Below are 14,104 nucleotides of genomic sequence, written 5' to 3'. Positions count from 1 at the left end.
TGCTGCTTCTTTTTCTTTTACTTTTATTTTAGTATGGGAGAGCAGAAAGGAGATACTAGGGTAGAAGAAGATATGCTTTTTTATTATTATTATTATTATTAAAGAAACTACAACTGATCCCATTTTTTTTCATTTGACAAAATCAAGAGACAAACTGAAATCTTCCAGGTGATTGTGCATTGCTACATTACGAGCACCCACTTTGGTTTCCTTAACATACTAACCTTTTATTGAACCACACAAAGAAGATTCCAAGACCAAAGAACAAACTAGCTCAGTAACCAGCAGTCTTCTGCAGCAGCTCTTTTCTAAGTGGGCAGATACATGTGCAAGTTAGAAAATTCATTGCAACCAGGCATCATTTCAGTCTATTTGGAACACAGCAGGCACTTTGTATTCTAATTAATTTACGTGCAGTGGACTCCTAAATAATGCTCATTACTTTATTGGAATGTAATACTGTTCCAACAACCGGCCTACTAAAGGTTTTTGATGGCACGCTAGAAGTGTATAATCTTAAATGTTATATCCTTCCCAACATCTCTTGGTTGATTTCAAATTCTAAGACATCAAATCTTATTCCAGGAATTATGGTAGGAATAGGGAACATGTTAGAATTAAGTAAGCCCAGGAAAAGACAGCAAGAGGACGGTGGCTGAGAGCCATATAAGTAGGCACATGTTCTTGTATTAGGCAATCCTTATGAACAACAGGTAACTCAATTTCCCCTCCATCATGAACACAAACCTAGAACTACATTTGTAATGAGAGTTGGCACCACGGGGTGACTATGCACTACAGGTCCAGATTCTTTTGCACATCCCTGAAAATTAAGCTACGCATCATCCAAATGCTGTGTAACGTCAGTTCTGACTACCCCCAAACTTTGGGAAGTTCAGGTCTAAATATCATGGATGGTCCTAATTCCATAATGAGCAAAGCCAAAACTCAAGCAAACATTAAAAGTTATCACACCAGCTTTTATTAACCGCAGCATTTTGGATATTTGGATCCAGATCCACATTTTACAGCTAGGGCTGACACATGGTTTTATAGACATGAGAAGTGTGCAAAAATGGCTTTGAAAACCTATCTCCTGATGTCAGAGATCAATTCTTCCTGGTGCCAGAGGGGCAGAGACAGGTAGGAAGGGCAATATTTTCAAGTTTGTATGGCTAGAGTAAAAGGGAAAAGGGGGAGTAGAAAGAACTGCCCTTACTTTATTCTGAGGCAACTACTTTCTTACAATTTTCCCCACATTTAGTTTTGTAATCTGTTATCATGGCTCACTACTTTTGGGATAACATCAGATGTAATAGCTGATACATCCTCTATATCAGGGGTGGCCAACCTGTGGCTCCGGAGCCACATGCGGCTCTTCAGAAGTTAATATGCAGCTCCTGGTATAGGCACCGACTCCGGGGCTGGAGCTACAGACGTCAACTTCCCAATGTGCCGGGGGGTGCTCACTGCTCATCCCCTGACTCTGCCACAGGCCCTGCCCCCACTCCACCCCTTCCCGCCCCCTCCCCTGAGCCTGCTGTGCCCTCGCTCCTTCTCCCTCCAGCTTTCATCCAGACCACATCACACGATCCATTGTCTACAGCCAAACTCTAAGATACAACCGCATTTGCTCCGATCCCTCAGACAGAGACAAACAGAATCTCTATCAAATGTTCTTAAAACTGCAATACCCATCTGGTGAAGTGAAGAAAGAGATTGACAGAGACAGAAGGGTACCAAGAAGTCACCTACTACAAGACAGGCCCAACAAAGAAAGTAACAGAACGCCACTAGCCGTCACCCACAGCCCCCAACTAAAACCTCTCCAGCGCATCATCAAGGATCTACAACCTATCCTGAAGGACGATCCCTCACTCTCACAGACCTTGGGAGACAGGCCAGTCCTCGGGAGACAGGCCAGTCCTCGCCTACAGACAGCCCCCCCAACCTGAAGCAAATACTCACCAGCAACTACACACCACACAACAAAAACACCACCCAGGAACCAAACCCTGCTACAAACCCAGTGCCAACTCTGTCCACATATCTATTCAAGGGACACCATCATAGGACTTAACCACATCAGCCACACCATCCAGGGCTCGTTCACCTGCACATCTACCAACGTGATATATGCCATCATGTGCCAGCAATGCCCCTCTGCCACGTACATTGGCCAAACCGAACAGTTTCTATGCAAAAGAATAAATGGACACAAATCTGACATCAGGAATCATAACATTCAAAAACCAGTAAGAGAACACTTCAATCTCTCTGGTCACTCAATAACAGACCTCAAAGTGGCAATTCTTCAACAAAAAAACAGACTCCAACGTGAAGCTACAGAACTGGAATTAATTTGCAAACTAGATACCATCAGATTAGGCTTAAATAAAGACTGGGAGTGGTTGGGTCATTACAAAACCTAAACTTAATTTCCCCAATGCTAATTTCTCCCTACTGTTACTCACACCTTCTTGTCAACTGTCTGTAATGGGCCACTCTCTTACCACTTCAAAAGTTATTTTTCCTCCCTTGGTATCCTGCTGTTAATTGATTTATCTCGTTAGACTGACCTCACACTTGGTAAAGCAACCTATCCTTTCATGTATTTATACCTGCTCCTGTATTTTTCACTTCATGCATCTGATGAAGTGGGTTCTAGCCCATGAAAGCTTATGCCCAAATAAATGTGTTAGTCTCTAAGGTGCCACAAGGACTCCTCGTTGTTTTTGCTGATACAAACCAACACAGCTACCACTCTGAAATAGGTTACTGTTGTATGTCCTGCAGAAGTTGCTCCAAGTTAGTTATCCATTTTCCCCCGTGATTGTTTAAAGTTGTAATTTATTAAACTTCCATAACAGCAAGTTCTGCCCCTCCTAGTTACACTTGTTCAGTTCCACAGTCAGCCTTTGCCTTCCATTCTCATAAATAAGGACATGGGGATACAGAATCCTCAGCTATGTTTGTACTTGCCCTGATTTTCCAAGCTTTTAGACAGACAACCCATCATCCTGCTGAGAATTTACAGTAGCCCCATCCCCCATCTCAACTAGACATTCCACCTTAAATGGGATTGTCGTCTTTGGGATAATATCCATTTCTGTGACAGCTCTATACTCCTGGCTTCTGGAGCTACTAAGCTGCTCAGAGCTCTCGTGCCAGTTTCACAGATGGGGGTGGAGGTTTGCCATATGCCATTTCAGTAGCAAGTTTTTGACTCTCAGTCAAAAGCATCATAAAAATGAGTATGCAGGTTTTTCTTTCCATATGGAGGGATTGTTATTTGGCCTTTTCCTCCAACTGTAGCTTCATCAGGCAAAAGGAAAGGAGGCAGTGGCTCCTTCATGCTTTGAGGGGCTCATCCTGGAGTCCATCTTCAGTTGAAATGTAGCCTTTGTTCTCAATACCTGGAAAACAGAGTCCGAATCAAAAGAAGTGGGCTACTTACCAGAGTATTTGTGATAAGGGAACATTATACATCAGTTTTCAACAGAATTCTTACACTTCTGCACCTAGATCCTTGCATGGAATGAGGGAGAACTTATAGGAATGGTTGCATAAGACCAGAAATGGTCCTTCTGATCTGGCATTTTGCCTAGGAAAGACTGATGATATGATCCAGATAAAGACCTAAAACCCCCACAGTGTGTTGAATTATGCAATACTTACAATAACGCTATCTTATTACGTCTTCTTATTGTAGTATTGCGAGGTTACTTGAGGAATTGCCAAGAATGGCAACTTGCTGACTTTCAGGGCACATTGCAAAGCCTATTGTCCCGGGGCATGAGGAATTTGTTGAGTCTGCTACTGTGGTTGGTTGGTTTTGCTGCGGGTTTGGGCTGAACAGACTTCCCTTTGTTATGTCATATACTTAGAGTGTATTTTAGTTTGGGGAACAAACAGCTACGGCAGATGGATAGGCTGATAGAGGAAATTACAAACGGACATAGAAACCTCTGCAAAGTTGCTGGGCTTCCGTACGATCTTCCTCAACATGAAGGGCTGTCAGGAGGAAAAAGCCTCCCCCAAGGACACCAATGAAGACGCACAAGATGAAGCTGTACTGCAGGCTCCGGAAGGCGCCCAGGTGTGAGTCAGTCTGCCTGGTCTGGAGAGCATCAGAGATCTGGTGGGGGGGACACAGTGTCATTTAATTTGGCTTATTTTCTCCCTGCTTTAAATGTGTTGCTCGCAATGCCATCACTGACCAGAATAAGACTGACAGGAAAGGATAACTCACTGCCTGCATGCGCTAGATCTGGTAACACACACAAACTGGCCCTCACCGCATCTCAGTATTCACTCGGCTTAGAAGTCTCATGCAATCAGGTTGTTGCATATGTCCAGAGCTTCCAGTTTCACGTGAGCTGGAAATAGCTGCAACCATGGAAGGGCGGAGTGCTCGTGCAGTGGCCATTAACTCATTTTACTAGGTTTCCTACTTGGTCTCCATAAAACAGGCTTGAGCCACATTTTAAGTTTGTACAAAGGTTTGAGTCATTTCTTGCATTATCAGAATGTCTTCACCACCCATCACTCCTCAAAGCTTTTACTTCTGATAGATGGGTGGGTGTCAAAGCTGGCACTGTTGGCAGAAGTAGGCAGAAGCAGGAGTAAGAGACAAGAAGAGAAGGGAAGAGCTATGAAGGGGTTTCAGGGTGAGGAAAGGGAGTCTGATTTTGAGCAAGGAAACGTTCAAGAAGAGGTGGGGTGACATGGTCAGAAATGGAAAGGAAGAGGTCTTAATAGCTGCATATTCTATGGAATGGAGAGGGAGGCTGCAGGAGTCATGACGGGCCCAAATGAATGAGTTTGAGCTGTGTGGCCCGATGTTGAGTGCTCATTTCAAGATGTTCAATAAAAACCTCAGTATTTAACCTCGCTCGTAGAGCAGAGCCGAGGGATGGATATATAAGGGCAGTTCTTTTTACTCTTACATTGGCCAGTCATAGATCTGATAAGCTAAGTGACTTAAAATATACACAAACAAGAGCCTCTTAAAGCCACACTGATATGATATGATTATTTATGGCAAGTTACCCAGATCAGAGTAAGATTAACTGCAAACAGGCAGCCAGAGGTTGTACCATGAGTTTTTGCTAAAATGCAGATTTAACACATTTATTTATTTAAAGCACAGTAAGGAAATCTCTGCACCTGAGAAAACAAAATATATAGACTCTGGGTATGCCTACAGTGTAAAAAAACAAACAAAAAACAAAAACAAAATCCCCGCAGCAGCGAGTCTCAGAGCTTGGGTATACAGGCTCAGGTTTGCACTACAATGCTAAAAATAGAAGTGTAGAGCCCGCACTCCAGCCCAAGCAGGAATGTCTACATGGTTAGTTTTAGCCTTAGGGCAGGAGCCTGACTCTGTTGACCCAAGCTCTGAGAGTCACTGCCAAGGGCGGGGGGAGGGGATCTCCTTCAGAGGGTATGTCTACACTGCAAAAAGAGGCTATTCGCAAGCTTTCCAGAGTGGATTTATTTTAAAAAAATCAAGAGCTAGAGGAAGCAGGTTAGCATGCAACAGCAAGATCTGAACACGGAATATTCCATGTCTGGCCAACGAGATCAGGAATGGGTGAATTTCAGAAGGGTTGATGGTGGGGTTCACACAAGCCTCCCGAAGTCTGATGTTTATCCGAATGTCCTGAGTCTAGAAATTCTGCAGAAAAGAGGCTTTTTGCACAAGAATCCCAGCTGGAAATACAACAGTCTCAGTCATTAACTTATTACGTCTGCTTAGCGTAGTGTGGCTTGCAAGACAGTTACAACGTTATGCATCATCACGTAAACAGTTCTAGGAGTAACAGTTGGATAAGACATCGGAGGCTTATACTTTTTTTCCTTAAGTGCTTTTAAGCACAATTTAAGGATTCCACACAAGGTAATATATTTGCAAACAGCAACACAACTCAAAAAAGCATTTTGCACATAAATTACAACAGGATGCAGGATGCAACAGGCCTGGGAAATGGGCTTGCAGAAGCCACATGACAGAACAAAATCTAGACCAGCAGTTCACAGAGCCCTCAACGCATTCAGTAGGAAGCCTCAATCTAGGCCCTTGTGGGCAAGTATCCACACCATAACGCATCACTACAGCTGGCACGAATATGGAACTTAGGAACCTCCACAATGCCAAACAATATGATTCTCCTATCTTGTGGCAGGACTATCTTGGCTGCAGGATTAACTTATCAACTGGGAATCTTATTGGCCATCAGTAGCAGCTGCACCAGGTGAACCAAAGGGAACTCTCCTTCTGGACAGACTGCTAGCAGCTGTGCTACGGTGGTCTCAGCTGGAAGTTGCTATGTGCACCCACATTAGGTTATCCCCTCTGGCTCTGCTTGATGTTATTAGCATAAATTTATGAAGGAGGCAGAACTGAAGTTTCTGGCACAATGCCGAATCCATATGGAATTCAGTTGCCGCACTATAGGTTTTGAAATCCTCCTAAGCAAGAACCTTCTCTTCCCTCTCCTAAACCCCTTCAAAGGAAACTTAAGAACTAAGTAAAGTACCTACTAACTACTTAACACTAACTAGAGAACTATATACAGACTGCCAAATGTGCTTGTCACGACAAGACAAGGGAAGTTCCAGCTAACCATCGCTGGCGGTAAGAAGGAACTAAGGGGGTGGCGGGTCAGTAGGACCCTATATTGAGCGCATGATGGTGCCACTCCAGGGGGTGCCTTGACCGACCCAACGGATACTGCTAGGGGGGAAATCTTCCGGCTGCTATGCACACGTGCGTGCACACACCTGATTGGAATTGACATGAAAAGCACTCGAAGAACTCAAAGCTCATAACAAGGTGCTTCTTGTAGAATGTGCCACTGCTGTTCAGGCACTCATGTGCAATGCAGCCTTCCTTAGCTATCCAATAAGAGCTACTGTGTAAAGGTTACTGCACATCAGAGTGATTTTCAGAGCAGCAGAGCCATAAAATCAAACCCAGCATTCATCAGACCACTCGCATCTACTTTTCTTCAGTGAGTATATTTCTGCCAAATTTCAATTGGCTACCCCATTTTGGCACTGGAGCCACTGAACCTTCCAGTTATTTTTGGAAGTGACAAAGTTCATTCGCACTCCTTGAACTCTTTTCATTTCCCTGGTCTTTCCACCTCTTGTCTTTCGGGGTGAATTTTTTGAAAGTTTGAGTCCAGAAAGGTAAAGTTTTGGAAAGTTAGGAGCATTTGAGACCAGGGGCTCGGAATGCCAATCATTATGCAACCTCAGCTACAGTAATCCCCCTGCTATTACAAGAGTTGCATATTTTGAGTTTTCCAGAGGGTATTTTTCAGAATGAGATCTTGCCCACAGATTTTATTTAATTGTATTTTACATTTTGAGGTGCAAAATGATATTTTAGTAGTTCCCATGAATTTGTCCTTTAACCTGGCAGAAAAGTTTTGCACTTCGATTTAAACACTCTGAACAAGTGCCATTGCGATAATCAGACTGCTACCAAATCTTTATGAATTAATATAGCTGATATCAAAGTGAAGTCCTAAGCCTACAGACACTTTTGTACTCAATGGGACTAATGGTATGTATAGAGTTAAGCTTGTACTTAAGGGTTTGCAGAGCCAGGAGACCAATAGTGATATAAAAGCACTTAGTACAGAAGTGCTGGTTTAAGTGCATCTGGATTCCAACTCCACACTGCAAGAAAGACTATTCAAAGCATTTCCAATCTGGAACCAGGAATCAGAGTCTATTCTTCAGAAATTTCCAAATGTTTTATATTAAAAAAGGTTTGGATAAGCTTCAGAGAAGTAGCCATAAAATCCCATTACTTACCACTCCAGTGAGGTATGGGCTGCCTGCATCTCCCAGCAAATGGCTCACGAAAATCTGCAAGGCAATAGCTGTTGACTGGCGCTTTGGTACCACCACATACTGAAACAAAACAAGAGGATCATCAATATTTGAAGAATCAATAATTCCGTGAATGACCTGCACAGATCTACGCTACAGGTAATACTGCAAGCTGCAGACTACTTTCTGTGATGGGTTTTGAGAAACTATTTGGTGAAAAAAATTCCAAAGAAAGAATGAGGGTGAAATGGGGAGAATGTGACACTCCATTAATAGCCTTCTCCCCCCTTCCTCCTTCTGCCCCCCATAACTGGAGAGCAGTTAGCTGGCCACTTCACCTTGAATGGTCCATTGTTTAGTATAAGGCGTTAATACATGTTTCAATCTGTTTCACAGATTCTCTCTCTCACCAACAGAAGTTGGTCCAATAAAAGACCTCACCCACACTGTCTCTCAATGCAGCGTATACCGATCCATTCTGCCATGTGATTTTAGCTTTTATAGACGATGCCGAACGATAGCCTTTGTGGCTTTATTGATTTACCCATAAGCAGATATTTGCTCTTCAGTTTTCTATGTAGTTTCACCCACACTACATGGTCAGTTTGCCTAGCCTAGAAGGACTGCATCTTGGATTGAGGGTACTTGTGACTCCAGACTCAGTCTGGAATCTCTGCCAAGACTAACAAGGATGCCAGCTGAGATGAAACGTTATGCATTCCAAGTCACTAGGGATGGAGCTCAAACTTTTCATACAGGGCATCAAAAAGGTGTCAGATGCTGGCAATTCTACCTCTGATGACACACTAAAATTGTTTCCTTTTATTAATCCCTAGAGCCATCCATTCTACCTAATAATATTGCTCAGAGATTGCTTTAATTACACACATTTTAAATAACAAGTTGAAAGAAAAGAGTTATCTTTTCCATAACTGGTGTTCTTCGAGATGTGTTGCTCATATCCATTCCATGTTAGGGGTGTGTGCTCGCCACATGCACCGGTGCTGGAAGTTTTCCCCTCAGCAGTATCCGTAGGGGACTGTCTCTGGCGCCCTCTGGAGTGGCGCCTGCATGGCACGGTATAAGGGGCGCCACCGGCTCCCTCCACCCTCAGTTCCTTCTTGCCAGAAACTCCGACAGTGGGGAAGGAGGGCGGGTTGTGGAATGGACATGAGTAACACATCTTGAAGAACACCAGTTACGGAAAAGGTAACTGTCTTTTCTTCTTCGAGTGCTTGCTCATGTCCATTCCATATTAGGTGACTCCAAAGCAGTACCCCTGGAGGTGGGTAGGAGTTCACAGATGTGTAGATTGCAACACAGCTCTGCTGAACCCAGCATCATCTCTGGCCTGCTGAGCGATGGCAGAATGAGTGGTAAACGTGTGAACAGAGGACCACGTTGCAGCTCGACAGATGTCCTGGATAGGGACATGCGCCGGGAAGGCTGCAGAAGACGCCTGCGCTCTCGTTGAGTGGGCTCTGACAATCGGCAGTGGCAGAACCCCCACCAGGTCATAACAGCTCCTTATGCAGGAGGTAATCCAATTGGAAATCCTCTGCGAGGATACTGGATGACCCTTCATCCTATCCGTTGAAACGATGAAGAGTTGAGTCGATTTTCGGAAACGCTTGGTACGCTCTAAGTAGAAAGCCAAGGCCCTCTGGACATCCAGGGCATGAAGACACCTCTCCTCACTGGTCTTGTGTGGTTTGGGACAGAACACCGGGAGAAAGAGGTCCTGGTTCATATGGAAGGTGGAAGGCTGGGTGGGGCCACAAATGAACCTTATCTTTGTAGAAGACTGTGTACGGAGGTTCTGAGGTCAAGGTTTTAATTTTAGAGACTGGTCTTGACGATGTCACTGCCACCAGGAACACGACCTTCCATGACAGGTGGGAAAGGGAGCAGGAACCCAGCAGCTCAAAGGGTGGAACAGTGAGCCTACAGAGGATCAAATTAAGATCCCACTGTGGGACAGGAGCCTGTACCTGCGGGAAGAGTCTCTCGAGCCCTCTCAAGAATGGGACCGGGAGCTACTATGAGCCACTTGCCGGGAGGATCGTCCTGAGTAGGGCGACCTTCCTTTTGGAGATAGGCGATGACGGCGCAGCGATGGGCAGTCTCTGGCGCCCGATCGATCCCAGGATCGGTACCGGGCCCTTAAAGATGTCGGGGCCAGTCCCGGAATGCTTGCTGGGTGGCACTTGCCTCAGAGGGTCTGTGCCAATCTACTGGCGAGGTATGCCTCGAGTCCCTTGATCGGTGCCCCCAGTGCAGGGACTGAAGAGGGCTCCACTGAGCCTGCCTCTCCCATCCTGAGGCGTGACAGCTACGGGTGGGTGAACGCTGGTGGGACATGGGGAACGGTACCACTAAGGTGTGGACACACGCATAGGTCCCAATGCGGGTTTTCCATGAGATCAGGGTACCGCAGGAGCTGGTGAGGGTGACACCCGGAGTGTCAGGATTTCCTGAGCTGCCTGAAGGGCTTCGGGCGTCAACGGCACCTGAAGCTGCCCAAGGCCTGCACCGCTATCTGGAGTTGCAGGCAAGGCATGGGATGGGCTGCATTGCTCGACTTGAGCTGGGGCCCAACTTCCCGAGGAGGATGTTGAGCTGCCTGACACAGGTCTTGGCTTGTCCCCTGCCCTCTCCTTTCCCTTGTGGGAGGTAGGAGATCTTCCCCTCACATTCTCTTTCGGCTTCTTGACCGGAGCCGTGGAGGGAGACCGGTGCCAGCTCGTAGACAGCGCCAGGGGAGCACTGCACACAGAGGCCACGGTGCTCGGTGCGGAATCAGACCGCTGCTCCGGTGCCAGAGTTAGTGGCAACTCCATTATGAGCGCTCTTAGAGGGATATTGCGCTCCTTCTTCGTCCTAGGTTTGAAGGACTTGCAGATACGGCACTTGTCACTTATGTGCCCTTCGTCTAAGCATCTTAGGCAGCTGGTATGGGGATTGCTGACGGGCATAGGCCGTTTGCAGTGATCACAGGGCTTAAAGCATGGGGACTGGGGTATGCTCTGACTCCCGGCTGGGTTCAGTTCGGGACTAACAGAGAGTTTGAGAACTACTACTAAGGGTAACTAAGAAAACTACTACCTATGCATAACTATTTTACAGGATTTCAAAGTTTGCAAGAACAGAAAAGAAATCAATGCTAGCCAAAGCAGCAGATGTTCCAGCACCATCACTGGCGGCAAGAAGGAACTGAGGGTCGGGGGGAGCCAGTGGCGCCCCTCAAACTGCACCATGCGGGCACCACTGCAGCGGGCGCCAAAAACGGTCCCCTACGGATACTACTGAGGGAAAGACTTCCGGCACCGGTGAATGCGGTGAGCACACACACCTAATATGGAATGCACATGAGCAAGCACTTGAAGAAGAACATATGTACCTGTGTGTCCAAGACACTGAAAAGCACGGAGATAATTATGGTGATTTTTAAAAATGGAATATGGTCATTTTGGATAATGAAGGAGATAAACTATGGATAAAAAGTATAGTGGGATCCTACATAGTTTGACTCTTTTCTGTTCTGACAGTATGTTTACACTATTACAGATAGCCAGGCAATGTATTTATACAGTCCTGAAACACCAGTCTTTTTATCTGGATTAACTTTGACGAGAAAGACACATTCATACATACAGCCCAGAGATAACACCCACAGCCTCAGATCAACTGCAATCAAGCCCAAGCCAACCTGGGGCCCACACATAAATACACAGTGGTACAATGGTAGTGCCACGAGGTCCCAACTGAGATTAGGGTTCCATTGGACTAGGTACGGGGCAGCCAGGATAAGCCTACACCAGGAGAATGGAGAGTGTGTTAACATGTCTTCAACATGTTAAGATGCTATTTTACCTTTATTGTGGACAAGGATAAGTTATATTTTAGAAACATGTCAACTGGTCATGGTTAACCCCAAGGGTAAAATTGTATTTAACAATGTGTTGAAGATCTGTTAACACACTATGTATTCTCCTGATGTAGAAATACCCTGAATATGACAATCCCTGCCACAAAGAGATTACAATTTAAGTAGGCAAAACAAGGAGTAGGTGAGAGTATTATCCCCTTTTACACATGTTCCTAACCAAGGAGGACAAGGCATTGGTATCTAGCTCATTGGAAGTACTGTATTATTGCTGCATAAAACTCTGATCCGAGCAAGTGTGAAAGAAGATCCCTGAGGAGGAAGAGGAGAAGCACCAAACCCTACCTTTACCTAAAGCTCTAATCCCAGGTGATACCCTACCATCAGCCATATCTATGCCAAACTTTCATCATAAACCCCAGGCCTACAGAGTCTTGTTTGGTCTCAGGTTTAATCTCAAACCCAGAAGGTGTTGAGGGACACTAACATGGAGTTCTGTGGGGTTTTAGGCTGCCTGCTTGACTTTGAGATTAATCCCCTGCCGGAGGGGGAAAGTGGGTAGAAGCTGTACCTCTTGCATGGAGTTGACTCCTGTGGACCCCAGACTTGGGCAATTGCGATGATATTTCTCTCTAGTGACTGGCCTGGCTACTGCTACCAGCTCAGTTACTCATTTAAAAAAAGAAGGAAAAAAATAGTTGAGTCCAGCCAAGTTTTACTCTGAGTTCAATGAAGCCCAGAAACAGGTTACAGCCACAGGAGTCTGAATTGAACCCACTATAAAGGTGGGCACAGAGGCCCTGAACAACTGAAACCTAATTTCAGCAATGCTAACATCAGCCCAAAATGTAGGGATTCTGGCACCAGAGCATCAGCAGGACTTTTCCCTGAAGAATAAAGACCTTTGGGAAAGGTCTTCAAAGCTGTTCGAATGAGGATAGACAATGTAACTGCATTACAAGTCAATCCTAGAGCTCCAAGGTTCAGATAGACAGCTCTGGTGTTGCGGCCCTCTCCAACCCTTGAAATTTGAGGTTAGCCCTTTGCTAGAAGAATCTGAAGCCTCAAAATTGAATGAGCTGCTTATCCTGTTCCCAACTCACTATATTCACTTATAACACTTAGTTTCAGACATGTGAAATTCAGTCTGTTAGTTTCTATTGGCTGCCTAACCCTCTAAATGCTGCTTAATTGGCACCCTCTTCCCTTCCAAAGCAGTGCTACTGGGATGAAGCACTCTTATGCAGAGAGGCAGGCAAAATTCTGTTCCAGGACAGCATTCGGAGCCTTTGTATCATTACCCTCTAACAGATGTTTAAGGGACTCAGATGTTTATCCCTTTCTTCTTACATGAGGTTACTGAAAATCCACCCCTGGATTAAAGCAACCCTTGGATTTTACAACCAGATGAGGCAAGACCAAAGCTCCAGATCCAAACATACCTGAAGTTTGGGAACTTCTCTGGACTTCACAGTTGAGGCTCCTCTCCATCCAGTAAGTGACTGGAGAGAAGCTATGTAACATTATAGTCCTTTCTCTGTGCTTTGTGGAAGGATAGTTTCTTCTGTTAAAGGCTCATGTGCTTAAAATCTTAGATGAGACAGAACCAGACAAGGACACAGTGCTGCATTGTTAATTATTAACATTCTTCTCATAAATATAGAAACCGTCCCTCACCTTAGGGCATCTCATAAAGTATTTAATGTGATGGCTGGTGTTTTTCTTTCTAAACCCAAAGTGCCTGCTTTAGCTACTATGAGAAATGAAGTATTTGTTTCTTGTCTGTGTAAAAGGGAGCTAACAAGCAAGGCAAAGAAGTCTTAGAAAAAGATCTGCTTTCATGTCTGATGTGCACGTGAAGTTCATGAACATGCTTTGTGTCTGTTTATGCATCTCCTTCCATCTAAAGAGATCCCAGAGCCCTTGACAGAGGAATCACTCCACCCATCACTGAAATGCAGCTACACTGCACCAACAACACTCCACCATCACATATAACTGCTTCAGCTGAAACTGAAGGTGGAAATTAGGAAGGCTACAAGTAATTACTCAAGTTAGTTTTGGCCAGGACCCCAGGGTTAACACCCATACTCTTGCAAAAAGGACCATACGCTCTTTAATTACCAGAAGAGGTCAGGTTCTACACATAAACGTTTTATGCAGTTATACCAGTATCGCTTATTCCTGTATTGGAAAGAGAAATTAGCTTAACCGGTATAATTGTGTCCACACTACAGGCTGGATCAGTGTAACTATTTTGGTTCAAAATAAAATAGCCATGCCAGTACAAAAAAATGGGTGAATAGAGCAGGCCTCAATTTTACATCTTTAAGAAATCATCTGCAATAGCCCCAAAACTTCCCTCCACAC

The 14,104-nt window shown here is 45.0% G+C and overlaps 1 protein-coding gene across 1 annotated transcript in view; it reads right to left on the bottom strand.

The window, feature by feature from the left end:
* Positions 1–3,351: 3,351 nt before the first annotated feature.
* Positions 3,352–14,104, bottom strand: part of SPNS3 (sphingolipid transporter 3 (putative)) — a 43,039-nt gene continuing 32,286 nt past the window's right edge. The window contains exons 10-12 of the mRNA XM_024207695.2: positions 7,831–7,929; positions 3,967–4,138; positions 3,352–3,416 (exon numbers count right to left, since the gene is read on the bottom strand). Of these exons, the coding sequence (XP_024063463.2) occupies positions 3,352–3,416; positions 3,967–4,138; positions 7,831–7,929 (336 nt within the window). The remainder of the gene's footprint in view (positions 3,417–3,966; positions 4,139–7,830; positions 7,930–14,104) is intronic.

This window comes from Terrapene carolina, unplaced genomic scaffold, assembly GCF_002925995.2.
Source record: "Terrapene carolina triunguis isolate 2854851 unplaced genomic scaffold, T_m_triunguis-2.0 Scaffold231, whole genome shotgun sequence".
NCBI lineage: Eukaryota > Metazoa > Chordata > Testudines > Emydidae > Terrapene > Terrapene triunguis.
This window is presented reverse-complemented; position numbering and strand designations above follow the sequence as displayed.